The following is a 15,543-nucleotide window of genomic DNA, read 5'->3' on the forward strand; positions in this document are numbered from 1 at the left end:
GATCCCGATGTCTTGCTGGTAAGAGCATTATTTTTTAAGTCTCGTGCAGTCGTTGTGATACATTTTTAATTTTAAGTACAGATTGTGTATTAAAGAAATTAGCGGATAGTTAATATTGAAATAACGGATAGTAAATAGTGCATCGAAGATTATGTACCCATAGTAAGTCGCAGATTCGACAAACTTTCAATACCAGACTTACGGACTATAACTTGTGTTTAAAAACTACGTTTACATAGTTATCAAAATAAGGATAAACATTTAGTAAATTTTAAAATCAATAATTTCATTGAGAGCAGTTGGTATTCTTATCAGCGTTTGCTGTCACAGATGGTAGAAATTGCTACGTTCGTCACTACGGCTTGTAACCGCTTGTAGTCCACCGATAACAGATTGATAGAACCTGCGGTCGTATCAAGAATAACGTTATGACGTGTTCGGTCCGTAAGTGGCTCTCCTATCGAGATTTAACCACTTCAGACAATATGAGCACATTTCACACGGCCAAAATCCTGTTTCAGAAATGAAATTTTAACAATTTCGTATATTGAACTAATGCGTATCAAGTGATGAGTGTTGTGGTTTTCGGAGAGAGGTCTCTGTCGGATAGACTAAAAGCTCTGTGTCTGTGAGTACAGTTGGATTACGATACCATCGCTCACTCTACCATGACGTGTACCAGGTATGGAGAGGTATTTTCAATATATGCTTGTTGACATTTACTACACATATACTTTGTATCAGCCTATATTTATTTTCGGAAGTTCGAATCGAATCATATCGTTTTAACTATTTTGTTTACCCTCTGTTACCATTTTCGAGAGGGGGAAAGTTCATAAGTTCACCACACAGTATATGTACATTTTATTTACACACTACGAGAATAAATATATACACTAATGAATAAGTCTCTCATACTCCTTCTCTCTTACATCTCAACGGTCCATTCAACTCTCTAGCCTCTCTCTCAACCTGGCTTTTCATACAATTCTGCCCACCCTCCCATATTTGGATGTGTGGACAGACACAGATAGGACTTAGCATTTAATTGGTATTTATTATTGCAAGTGTTGACATATTTGACAAGCAGACTCTGCGAGCACCAGAACAGACCAGATTTGCTAATCTTTATTACAAAATGATGACCAACTGGTATCCTGTTCTGGTAACAAATGCCCATCATGCCACATGGCATCAAACAGAGCAGTCTAAATTGAAATCATATACTAAAATTACAACACTCCCCTCACCTTAGCTTCTTAATTGTCCTCAATTAAGCCAAATAGTTGCATACATGACTAAATAGCCAGACTCACACTCACAACATATTAAACGGAAACTGTTATCAAAACACTTTATATGAATATAATATTACATCACAAATCTACAGATACAAATAAACTATATGTATTATTAATACTTATATTAGAAACCTTCTACAAACAAGGAATTTTACTATGAAATGATGATACATTGTGATAATACATATCATCATATGAATCATCCCTTTTAAATTACGTGTACATGATTAGAAACCTCCACAACAAGGAATATTACTTGTAAATTACTACATGACATGGCATTAAACATCCATATACATTGACTTATATTGCACATAACTTCTCAATAAAAATTACACAGATCTATCCATCAATATAATGAATCAATAAAAGTATTGTCCTTTTAATTAACAAGAAACACATTCAAAGAAATATTATTCTTCAACAACTTTATCTCCAACATCATGCATTACTAGGATATCTAAAACATCGCAACAGTTTGATTATATGAAAGCAAGAATATACATTCTTAGTCATATGCAAAGTAAACACTCTGTTTAATAAGCACATCTACAAAATCTTCTTTTATTGTCCAACTTATTACTTGAAAGTCTTAATATTTAGTTGCACATATTCACACAATCACACATATCACTATCACACAAGTCCTAAAATGCATCCGCGTTAAGTGCCTTACACTTATTACTTAAAACTAACATTAATAAATGTATAATATAGGCACAACACATTTTTAATGTTCATAAAAATTACAAATAGCAGTCGTCCTGCTTAATTGTCCTGTGCGCCTTATTATTAAATGAACATATGGTTATAGTATAAACAATTCTATATGAAAATATGACGCAATGTTTGATTCTGAAAAAGAATAAATCCAAGTGTACACGGTTTTAAATCCAGAGAAATTTTTAATCACTCCGTAAAAACTCACTTAATCCAACAAATTAACACAAAATATATACCAAAGTCATTGGTTTGGAATTATATACATTAAATTAAACACTATAAAAGCGCACACAGTGATACTACATTTTCTATTGTTACAGTGGAGACACACACATGTAGAATGATCCTGTCGGCTGACAGATTCTATTTCTGAATTTAAGTGGACATTTTATTTCAACAATTAATTGGGGTCAAATTCTTGTAAAAATCCGAGTGTAGCACCTTTAACCAGTGTAACATTACTGGAAGAAGTATTCAGCAGTCTTATTGGTATTTGATGGCTTTTAACTGTCCTTGGGGAGCTTAAAGTGTGCCCTAATGATATCCCATTTGTTGGCTGTTTATTTGACGAAGGGCATAGAATCACAAGAGTTGAATTAATTGATCCAAGATTTATTGTCTGTCCAGGTATGATACACTCCGAATTGGCTGGATTTTTTACCTTGGCTCGTGATGTGACCCTAACTGCCCTGAGAGGTATTTTCTCAACAAATGTTGCACACCTCTTCCCATTCAAACGTAATCCATTGTGAGCACTTAATTGATAATCAAAGTCATACAGAAAATCCATACCAAAAAGTCCGTCTTCACGAATTGGTGCAACAAACACAGTATATTCAAACCACTGTCCACATGATTTAAACTATATTTGATAAGATCCTTCCCATACATTTGGTGTAATTTTCTTTGATAGTCTTTTACATTTTGCAGTATTAATGCACAACCTAAAGTCCCCATTTAGCCATCAATTTCGAACACTAGGTGAATAACCAGAAACAGTATCTCTTGGAGGTCTTCGGCTGTCAGATTTAAGCCACTTCAAAACAACGCCAATATCTGGATCCTGCTGTTGGAGTCTGGTCATTCTCTCCGATGAACAGAAGACTTTGCTGAATTTGACAAGACTTTTTACAGAAGATGACATTTCACCTAATGCAGTCTTTCCGTCTTTATTCGGCATTTCATAGTTTCTGTCATTCGCCTTCGAACTGTAATCTGCATCAGAGTTTTCAGAATGTTCACGGAAGCGCAGTCGGAATATCCGGTAGCGACGATATTTCCTAATTCTGAGTAACCCACGATACATGAAACGTACAACGTTCAACAACTTCACCACCTGAAGCTGTAGCAGCAAGAAAATCCAACCCCAGAATCCGGATTCCTGAAGTTTTACTCTGGAAACTCTTGCTTTCGATGACCCCGAGATTTGCACAATCCTTTTTGCAAATAAAGGTACGCGTCATCAAACTGAGAGAAATCTGACTACTGCTTATGTTTCCTCAAACATGTGTCACATCCCTTACATGATGGCTCCTCTAGCGTTAGATGTCCTTCATAACACTCACATACTTCTGGTTCACTTGGTATTCGACTGAGGCTGTCCACATTAACATGTTTTCGGCCACTTCGGTGTTGTATCCGAAAATTATACTGCAATAACACTTCCAACCAGAGGGGATTGTTGTCACAATCACACTACTGAAGACATTTCCATCGATCCCTAAACTTTCTGTGATCATTCCGATCAGAATCCAGTCCAAACATGTCCACAGGTTCCACTAACCAGCTAGCAGCTAAATAAATCTTTTCCACGGGTTCCACTAACCAGCTTGTGCTAAATAAATCTTTTTGGGCAACAATAACCGAAACTCCAAACATTGAAACAACACCAATAATCAAAATAAGACATCGTAACATTCCCGTATGTCCAACCTCAATGAAACAGTCCCCTGTTGATTTCGTAAGTCCAACAGCTCACTTTAATCCTGACATAATGATATAAAATCCACTTTCCTCGCGTGTTAAAGTCCTTATCCCGACGCTGCCACCAGTGTTACCGTTTTCGAGGGGGGGGGGGGGGAGTTCATAAGTTCACCACACAGTATATGTACTCTACATTTTATTTACACACTACGAGAATAAATATATACACAATGAATAAGTCTCTCATACTCCTTCTCTCTTTACATCTCAACGGTCCATTCAACTCTCTAGCCTCTCTCTCAATCTGGCTTTTCATACAATTCTGCCCACCCTCCCATATTTGGATGTGTGGACAGACACAGATAGGACTTAGCATTTAATTGGTATTTATTATTGCAAGTGTTGACATATTTGACAAGCAGACTCTGCGAGCACCAGAACAGACCAGATTTGCTAATCTTTATTACAAAATGATGACCAACTGGTATCCTGTTCTGGTAACAAATGCCCATCATGCCACATGGCATCAAACAGAGCAGTCTAAATTGAAATCATATACTAAAATTACAACACTCTACATGTTTCTCAGTTTCAAAATAAGTTTGCTGTAAAGGACATAATATATCAGAGTAAAATCATTTGAGCCGCGCTCTCGGAAAACGGGGTTTAATTGCTGTGCTTAAAGTGCATTCCACACAGGCTAGTCAGCGATGAAACTTTCCGCTTAAACTAGATTTTCGCTAAGAAGAGACTACCTTTTGACGAAAAAAACAACAACAGTAAACGCGGATATTGTGGTCCCTAATTAGCTTGTGCGGACTTCACATGCATTTCCTACAGACAGGCATATATTATATTAGAATATCATCATTTCCGTCCTATCATTGGGCGATTAACATGAGGAGTAAATCACAGTCTAACTAGGAGACCATATCGTCTACTGAATGTAATAACTAGGGTAACTGACATTTTGTGAATTGTTCAGGAATGCATATTTTCAGACATTTTCCAAAATACAGTAAGAGAACTTACATTATTTTTTGCGCTCAAAATATTTCAGTGTTGAAATTATGTTAAATGCTCCTTTCTTAACTTTTTTATTGTTTAAAAAAAAACCATATCAATTTGGAGTTTTGTTTCGTTTTTCAAGTGTTATTATAAAACTAATCAGAACATTTGAATACGGAAAAATGTTTATTATTTTAATAAAACATTTTTTTGCTTTTTCTGAAAATTTAACAAAATGTCAGGTATGCTACTTTTTACATTCAGAAAATGACATGTGTTTGTTAGGTCAATTTCGAAAATTTGATAAAAACATTATTTTTACCAAAAAGTTTGACTTAATATTTTAACAGTTGATGTATGTCACCTAAATAAACACAAAAATGGAAAAAAAGTAAAAATGTATAAAAATGTAAGTTACGTGACTTATTACATTCAGTAGGCGATATATGTGAAAAACAAATGAGGATATTAAAATTAATGAAGCTTAGTTGGTATTGGACAAGCATTTCAACAAGATAACACATATACGTAGTTTTATAGCTGATCGGCATTTACTGTTACGAATTCGATATGATTATGACGCCATTGCATACGTATTATGACTTATTACGTCCTAATGTTGGTGGCATAAATGAGATTTACTCATCTTACGATCCTGACAAACGTGTGCATACATTGAATCACAGCGAAAATATAAATGATGTGTTTGTTATATTTAGGTAATATACTTAATAGTTTTCCCATATGATTCAATCTAAAAGCGACAACTTTAAGCGAAAATAAATGCAACAGTTTGCACATCGAGACCCCCAAAACCATACCTATTTTTAGCCTACTTACATGACACGATTATTTAGTATACTGTAACCTAAATCAGTAAGCATATTATAAAAGATGTTAATGAAAATGATAAGCAGATCGAGAAAATAAGTCTGGGTCCCCAGATCTTCATCTACCGTTTATAATGTATATACATGAGCCGCGCTCTGGGAAAACCGCGCATAATGCGTGTGCGTAAAGTGTCGTCCCAAATTAGCCCGTGCGTTCCGCATAGAGCCACGTTTCCCAGAACAAGCCTTAAAAGTATGTGGCTATACACAGGCAAATATCAGAGCATTAAACACATTAATGAATTTACAGAATCGGAGCTTAGATTATTGCGATAGTAAACGGAGGTCGGAAGTTCAAGTTCCCGCCGGTATCTTAAAGTATGTTATTTATTCATGATAGTACAAACGACGTTCTTTATCTAATTATTAGTTATACTGCCAAATGTACGCATGTTATTCTTGGGAATTTCATCGAAATTATTTTAAGATTCAAAGGTATGTTTACATATTTGCTCATGTTTGTGTTATTTATTTGAAAAAAAATCGACAACATTAATATTTCATAGATGTGCATGATTTTTTTTCTTGCCTCACGTAACGGCCAATCGACATCGTCGGAAATCCACGTTTGCTCAAATCAGCTAAATGCTTCTGGTGCCCGGGTGTGCGTATTTCTAAGTTAAGATGGTCTTTCCGAGCATAAAGCAGCATTATTTGAAGATCCGGGATGTCTCCCGGCGCTCCTGCCTACTTAACTTATTATCGCGAATAAAAGGACTGATTTTGAATTTTATTTGCAATTTCCAGCTATTTATTTTTTACTGAATGACATTCACATTTGACTTGGTATATTTCTGTGTGTGTGTGTGTGTGGGGGGGGGATACCTGGAGGAGAAACCCCACCAACCAAACTCGCATGCTCCCGGAGCGAGCAATGAACCCGGATCGCCAAGCCTTGATATATAGTGTAGTGACAATTGCATATGTATATTGAGTTTTGACGCTGGTCAATTGATAAAAGTCAGCGATAAAACCAGTATCAGTGTGACTTAGTTGGGAAGGTTTCTTTATGACAGACTGACAGGTTAAGAACAGGTTTCGGGGATGTGGCTTAATAAGAATATAAACAGGCTTTTAAAACTAATTTAACGTAAGTGTATGCTGCAAAATGTGACTGTATGTTAATGAATTTGCGATAGTTTTGTGTGAAATCTACCGTTTATTCAAGTATAGAGACACCCGGGTAAGTATTTAAATTTACTTAAATGCAAATTAAAAATTAACATTTATTGCAATTTGAATTTCCATAACAAGATAATCATTTTAAGTGGTGCTATAAAGGATATACTTTCTGTTTTAAAACTAATACCGCTCAATAAGTTTTAATTTATCGTTGCTTATCTACTAATAAACAACAACTTTGATTTATTGTCCGTGTGAATGAAACCAGTGTTGTTATAAGCAGAGAGGTTTAATGGACTAATGGCCTCAAATAGGACGGTGGTTTATCGGCAGATAAACAACGATTAAGTGACGTTTATTTCAATCACTGTCAGTATGATTATCAAAGATAACATGTAGACACATACCGTCATACGCATGTGATGCTGATTAATGTCACTGAAAATTTATCCTTCAATGACATATCGTCCTTGGTTTAGCCGGCAATAGTCTTTCAATGACCTGATAAAACTTGATTAGCCCACGTCTCAACTCGCCTATCACGTTACACGATCACCTTCCCTCTTTACATTGACCAGTTTCAAGACGAGGTCCGTAAATGTATGTAACGCGTTGCACTTCGTATATAAAATAATCAATACATGAAATACTTATAATGAAAAGGTTCATGCAACACCTTGTCCCAATAATTATCTATAATATTGATTTAATGTGTGTAAGAACTAATTCAAATAACAGGTGGTTAGCGTGTGGCTATGATATTAAATAAAATAGTAAAAACATCATTTTAAATAAAAAAAAGAATCAAATTATACAACGCAAATTTTTCGTTCAGATTTATTTTTCATTCAAATTGATGTTTTTATACTTGTTAAAAAATCGTAGCCAGCCAACACGCTAACAACATTTGACTTCACATGCACGAATTTTTATGAAGCATTATAATTTATACGACAAATACAAGCTTGTTGTGCTCTTTCTAACGGAATGAATACGCCACACAGATTACACATAATTTCATAAACCGGCAATTTCGTAAATGCAACCACCACAGTGCGCTCGCATCATTTCACAATGTAGCCTCAGGCGAAGAACAAGAAGAATGGCGGTGATCGAGCGTGTTTTTTTATGTTGTTACCTGGCTTAAGTTCAGGTAACAGAAGCGATTACGACACTACACAAAACTCACCTATTAATGAAACTATCTTTCGACTTCCCCGGTCGTAAACGATGCGTGATACATATATATGATAATAACCTCAATTCTGCATATCATGATACCGTATGTTTATAGCGTAAAGAAAACTTTCAGATCGCCTCAGACTGTGTCATATCGATCTTTTGGAGCTTCTGTCATTTGCACAGTACTTAACAGCTCAGGCGACAGCGTTCTATAAATAGAACACACGCGAGGTATATGAAGTGTATAACTTGTGTAGAAGCCATACTCGTGTGTGTTTCGTTGTAGTTTTCGGACATTTATTGTGTTTTCAAAAAGGATATAGCTTTAAATATCCCGATGTTTACCCATCGAAAGGTTCGTATTTAAATGCTTAAGTAGAACACGTGCTGTAATAATATGTTGTGGCAACGTTATTTAATCTAGTGCGTTCGTAAGCATACAGCATTATTGTTCATAACACAGCAGACAGCGAGCGGGTTACATTACAGGCTAGCGGTTACAGCAGATGGAAACGTAACCCAAATTATTTACCTGAGATGCGATATTATACTAGCTAGTCCAAATAATTAGACAACATGATGTATCGAATATATCGACGTCATATTTTAGGAGAAGTATACTAGCGTTTACATTTCTGTAAAGACACTTGTTAATATCGCCTGCTCCCTAGAAATACCTTGCCTGGATGTACAGTATGCATAACACACTGCTCAACGAAACACTTGAGCAAGGTAAAGTCATCAAGAAAGTGTTGAATTTTTTTCCTTCAATCATCAGATCTGAAATTTGGGAGTATTACTGGTTAGTTAAATTAGTATATGATTAAAATAAAAGAATGTTGAATATAATTTGGAATATTTCAGTCAATTATTATCCTTATTACAAGCGGGTAAAGAAAGGTTTTTATATTTTATAACAATAAAATGATCAGATCTACACAACTTACCCTTTGTATTACAGGTGTATGTGCACCTTTTTGAGACACTCAACAAGGCTCTGTTAATGAGAAATTTTATGGCAAAAGGGATTATTTTAAGATAAGCTTGTTTATATGCTGGTATACACCATGATTTGTATACATTCCTATTATAATACTTTGCGACAAGTGATCACTAGATTAATCTTAATTTTTGTAGGATGAACAAAGCTTAAATAATTCGCATCCAGAGAATTTTGCAGGCGGGCATTTATATTGAAAAGATTAAATATAACTGGGTCTGTTTACACAAATGTCTCGGAGTCAATTGTTTTTCAACGTAAGTCATTTTTGTAAATAAAGCTTAAGGTTATTATAGGTGACACACACATATATATATATATATATATCTTCTGAGGAGAGGAGAGCAAAGAGGCCCCAATTTAGTCCTTAAATAAATATTCTAGATCATTTTTCAACTGTGTCTGTAATTGGGTTTAAGGAACTTAACAAAGGCTCGCCGTTCTTTTATTCTAAGCCTCATCGGATATATATCACATCAATAGGGTAGTAACCTGTTATTCTCAATAAATATGGTGTATGCAAATCCAGTCGAATTAAGATTAAACTCGTCTGTTTTGAGAATCTGTCATGTTTATAGACGCATATATTTTATTTGATATGCTGGTATTGTTTCACTTGCAATAATATGCATATTATTCTCCACTGTTCATTGAAAACTATGAAATGGAAAGCATGTTTCGCCATTAAGGCAAGTGTCATTTTCGACCGCACCTTTACTGAACCGTTACAATAAAGAGATATTCATCTACCCGGAGGATAGACTAACGATCATTGTAGTTGTTCTACACAAGCTGTAATGATTTACCGTATCTACATGGCATTCTTGCCCCGCACTCGTAGATTACAGATAAATATCTGTGTCAGACACTCGAGTACCGGTACTTGATGTTTCCTAAGTCCTTTGCTTTAGATATGGACGATAAAAGCATGTTACATCGTACCATGTACTAGTATTTACATTGATTAAGGCTGCCTTCCCGAAAGTTCTTTAAAAGTGTCCAACATTCGGTCCGACAACCTTTCAAAACTAGATCGGAATAGAATTTTCTCTTAACCATAAATCTAATTTATATTTAATTGTTATTACAAGCGCATATATTCTTGCGGAATGCGTATTCTTGTTAACATCAATTAACATTAGTACACATTGTTTTAAAACCGCACAGAATTAAACAATATATTGAGCTATTATACGTTGCGTATGCTTTTTTTTTGAGTATCAATCTACGACCACGGATCTGACAAGATAAAAAAAAATAGATGTTTACTGCTCACTTAACACCCATATTCAGTGATAGGAACAAGCTTACATACTTTGTCAGGCCTTTTCCGCTCCATTTTGGGAAAACGCCACACTAGAGTTTTGGGAATTTCGCGTCGTGAAAAACCCCGTACCAGTCCATTTGGGAAAATAGTGCGCGAAAAAACATAAAATTGGAAAAATTCGCGCCGTGAAGTCTTCATATTGGGAAATTGGTGTATTTTATTTTTTACTTTGAAATTGATAACTTAATGTTGTCCAGTTGTCTATATTATATTAACTTAGAGCTTTACTTATGCCATAGAGCTTAACAGCGAAACTAACTAAATGTTTTATTATGCCCCCCTTCGAAGAAAAAGGGGTATATTGTTTTGCACATGTCGGTCGGTCCGTCGGTCCGTCCACCAGATGGTTTCCGGTGGATAACTCAAGAACGCTTAGGCCAAGGATCATGAAACTTCATAGGTAGATTGATCATGACAGGCAGATGGCCCCTATCGATTTTCAGGTCACTGGGTCAAAGGTCAAGGTCACAGTGACTCAAAATAGTAAAATGGTTTCCGGATGATAACTCAAGAATGCTTAGGCCTTGGATCATGAAACTTCATAGCAGGGTTTTTTTTGGCCCGATTTTGAAAGCATGTAAACACTCAAGACGTCACATTTTTGGTCCAATTTTCATGAAATTTGGTCAGAACATTTGTTTCCTTGATACAAGAGTTGAGTTCGAAAATGGTTCCGGTCAGTTAAATAACATGGCTGCCGAGGGGGGGGGGGGTCAGTTTTCTTATATTTATATAGTAAAAAAAGCTTGTGAACACTCTAGAAGTCACATTATTTGCCCAATCATCATGAAACTTGTTAAAAAGATTGGTTTTATGTATATCTCAGATGAGTTCGCAAATGGCCCCGATCGATCCAAAAACATGGCCGCCAGGGGTGTGGGGCAGTTATCCTTATGTGACTAGAGAGAAACCTTGTGATCCAACACTATAGAAGTCACAGTTTTTGCCTAATCATCGTGAAACTTAGTCAATACCTTGGTTTTATTGATTTCTCGGACAATTTGAAAAATGGCTCAGATCGGTGAAACACACTTTTTAGCTCACCTGATTGCTCAGGTGAGGTTTTAGGATTGGTAATTGTCCGCCGTCCGTTCGTCCACATTTGGTTTGTAAACACTCTGGCATTCACATTTCTCAAGCATTCTTTATCAAAGTTGCTGAAAGATCTCAGTCAAGTTTGATAATGAGCAAAATCACATTATAAATGCCATAATTATTGCCCTTAGATTGTCCAAATTTTCATTATATTATACAAAATCCTTGTAAACACTCTAAAGGTCACAATTTTGTTTCTGATTTTATAAATCTTGGTCATATTTATTTTTGTAAGCAAGGTTTGCTGTTTGGTTAGGGGGGGTCAACTCAAAATATAGGTAACCGGGTCAAATCTTACAAAAATAAAAACACTCCATGCGCCAGAGTTTTGGTTCAATAATGATGAAACTTGATCAGGATGTTTGTCTGGACAATATCTAGGTAAAGTTTGACATTTTTTAATTTTTTAAAGATTGAATGAACTGATTCCTCTCCGGTGAGCGAACTAGCGCCATCATGGCCCTCTTGTTTTCTAATTGGGAAAGTGCCGTTTTCGATGTTATTGTATTCGTCCAGTCAAGAGGAATGGGCCCATGACCATGTACATGTCATGCGTATCTGACACTTTCTTTAAATAAAATAACAGATAACTGATTTTAAAAATGTGATGACGTAATACAATGAATATTATGAATCCTATTTTTGATCCACAGTCGCTTATTTTTGTTCAATTATTGGCTGGAATGGTTTCAAGCTTTAAAAAATACTAGTTCTTCCATCCGGACTACCAACTTTTGAAATTTAGTAGCCCGGGCGAAAATGTACTCACCCCAGGCAAATGGGCAACTATAGCGATGTAAATCACGGGAGGGCGCCGCGCTTATTTCACCGACCTACAAGTATGATATGAGCCAGCACATGAATTCACTACTTTGAGGGAACAAAATAAGCAATCGTCAGTACGCAGTATTTATAAATTACGCAATTGTTGTCCCTTAAAGGCTTAACAAAACACACCTTTATTATGTTGGCTGAAAGGACCGTTCTTTCCAGATTACGCGTATATTAGGTTAAAAGCGTGTTTCGTCAAGTAAAACGTCGTTTATTCACAGCTCACTTGACACATGACAGCCGAGCAATAGGATTGGAGCGCAATTAAGGTTTTCATTGATGGGTAATATCATAAGCGCGGTGCGCGTTTATAAAGGAGGGAGCGTTTATTATGATACATGCGGTATGTAAAACGATTCTTTAGCTTAAGATTACAAACCCATCAGTTGTTCTACGGTGAACATGTTATACACAATTTAAACCAATGAATAGCTGTTTTAAATTTTGCATGTTAAACAAAATTTAAATGAAGAAATTTTGTCATGGGTGATAGTAGATACACTTACGTATTTCTTGAGAAATCGTACCCCAAAAAGTTTAAAAAATACAAAAATATAGCATTGTCTATATTCATTTTCTTTGATGTAAGTTTGTTTTATTCAGTTGCAATTAAGATTTTCTCTTAAAATAGTCGTCGATTTCGTGAAGTTTGTTATGTTAAAACTTAAAAGTGTTCAAAGAAGCAGCTACAATTAAGGCACGATTTTGATACATTTTGCGAACTCTATTTACATGCACGATGGCTAACAACACAATGGGTAAGCTATATAGAATCAGTGTATTTTGATCTGTGCATACATGTACATTTCGAGAGCCGGGCCCGACTGGCTTAGTTTGTAGAAAGCCGGAGTGTCAATCCAGCATATCGCGGGTTGTTTACCCGCCGGGATAAGTCAGTGTCTGAAATGCTGTTGAAATATTCAGTATTAAACATTAAAACAAACAAATGAACAAACAACGTATGTACTATAATTTGAACCGTTTCGGATGGTAGGTACTTTACGCTTTTTTACTGCAACAGTTTAAAGTTCAGGCTAACCTTTTCTAGATTTAAGCATGAGCAATTGTTATTTTGCTTTAATTTTATGATTTGGATAAATAGTTTTGCCGTTCATTTTCCAGCGTCAGATAAGAAAAAGGTCTTTTGGACCAATTGTTTAAGTTATTGAGGCGACAAAATTACTTGTAATTAGTTTTTTATCACAGCATATTCTGTCCTGTGGGATTGGATCACGGGCCTTTCTGTACTTAAACGAATAATATCATTATAAACCGGATCGTATTAAAGAAGGGAGGAATACTCATTAGTGGAGTTGTCATGAACGTTTCTCTGTCTTTCTGTCTGTGTGCGTGTCCTTAGACAAAAACGTCTCCACAGGCGTTCTCATACAATTTTCATTAAATTACAAATGTACATATACGATATAAGGCTTCTGTGGGCAATCGCAAGCCGAATTCTTATTCCACCCCTTCGACAACACTTCATCAGTTGCGGGGGATACACAATCTGTGACATCTACTTGGTATGATAATGAATGTGAGAACAGGATCAAACATGATTTCGTTCTTATCGCAGTATCTGTACATGTACTGTTCAGACAAATTTGATAACTATTAAACTATTGTGTTTTGTCACAGAAATGACGTCACACGATGTGCTACGTAATATATTTCGTAATATAAAATATTTTTATTTTCGGTGCGCGGAATGTGACGTCATTAAATGGGTCGAAGTAGTCCGGCTAGTATGGTAATACGGAATTGGAAACAGCGAGTAGCGTATTATAAATACGGGATTTTTTTATTTCAACGATTGATACAACCTGTATTTTGTTAAATGCATGAAACAGGTATATAATAATATCAAATACCATGTTCAAAAAGAACAGTCCATTTATATCAGTATTCTGACAGATGGAATAAACATGGTCCAGGTACGCCGTCCTTGTCAATACCGAATGAATCTGCCATATTAAATCGTTTAAAAATGTTCTTTGTTGAAAAAATGTCGTAATTGATATAGTTCTGATTTTTATTGACTTTTTAATTTAATCGTATCTTGTTGTATGCCCATGTTGTATGTACAGGGCCGGATCCAGAGAGGACATAACTTGGGGGGCACACAATTTGTTCCATAAAACCAAAGGGGGGGGGGGGGGGGACGGCGGCCACAAGAAGTCAGTGTACAATGAACGGTCATATATTAATATTTTTACACTTAGTATAGGTGATTTCAATTTCAACATAAAGAAGTAAATATAAAACGCTTCGGTTAAAGATGTTTAATTTTTATTTAAAATTGTAATTGACATTCAAGAGTAAAACAAGAAACAAATACACTGTGGCTCCAAATGGTAGGGAGCTGGCAGCTAAATTTAACCACACTGAGCTGGTAGGTGGACTCTAACAGTCATCTTCATGACGAGTTCTGAAAATAAAAAAGAGAGAGTATATAGAAATGTAAAATTCAGTTTAATTAACAATGCAAACATTTTATTTCAAAATATACATAATTACTGTTGGTCTGATCAATATTTCAATTACCGTATTTTATCAGAGCATGATAAAATGTGAATGTTATTAGTTAAAAATGCAAAAGCTGAAAAAAGTGCACAAACCATTTGATAAATTCAATTTTAATGAAATTAATATCTACAAGGTGTATACAGAGCGGAACAGGCATACAATGTATATCATTGTATGGGCTTTATTTATTTTACTATAAGTATAAAGAAATTTGTTAATTAATTTACGCTCAATCTTTTTGTTCCTATATTTCAATACTTTAGAGTTAAACAATTAAAACATACTGAATAAACTTAGCGCAATAAACGCATTATAATACATTTTTAAAAATAAAGTTTTACCTTAGACTCGACAACTTTGGCTCAGAATCAGATTCTGTGTTTTTTGGTTTGTTGGATAGACCAAAAATTCGATCCAGTGTTGTTGCCTTTCGCTTCATTTTTATGGAGACAATGCCGTGATACGCTGTATTATATACCGCAAGAAAAGTCACCATATCTAATGTTCCCATGTTTATTACATCTGACATTACAAAGTGTTAATTGGTATACTTGCCATCAAAACAAGGTTCAAGATCATCCAGACGCTTATTTAGTGTACATGAGGTTACAATAC

At 35.4% G+C, this 15,543-nt stretch overlaps 1 protein-coding gene across 7 annotated transcripts in view; it reads left to right on the forward strand.

Moving 5' to 3' along the window:
• Window positions 1-474: 474 nt before the first annotated feature.
• The window catches only part of LOC127855071 (ceramide phosphoethanolamine synthase-like), a 32,848-nt gene continuing 17,779 nt past the window's right edge, over window positions 475-15,543 (forward strand). The window contains exon 1 of one of the 7 annotated variants that reach the window (XM_052390413.1): window positions 475-682. In XM_052390413.1, the coding sequence (XP_052246373.1) occupies window positions 669-682 (14 nt within the window). In that variant the 5' untranslated portion in view covers window positions 475-668. Of the gene's footprint in view, window positions 693-6,198; window positions 6,281-6,840; window positions 7,029-8,359; window positions 8,505-12,650; window positions 12,746-13,235; window positions 13,393-15,543 lie in introns of those variants that run through there. The other 6 variants (XM_052390414.1, XM_052390412.1, XM_052390417.1 and 3 more) reach the window with 6 other exon arrangements.

Source organism: Dreissena polymorpha, chromosome 13 (genome assembly GCF_020536995.1).
Source record: "Dreissena polymorpha isolate Duluth1 chromosome 13, UMN_Dpol_1.0, whole genome shotgun sequence".
Lineage (NCBI taxonomy): Eukaryota > Metazoa > Mollusca > Bivalvia > Myida > Dreissenidae > Dreissena > Dreissena polymorpha.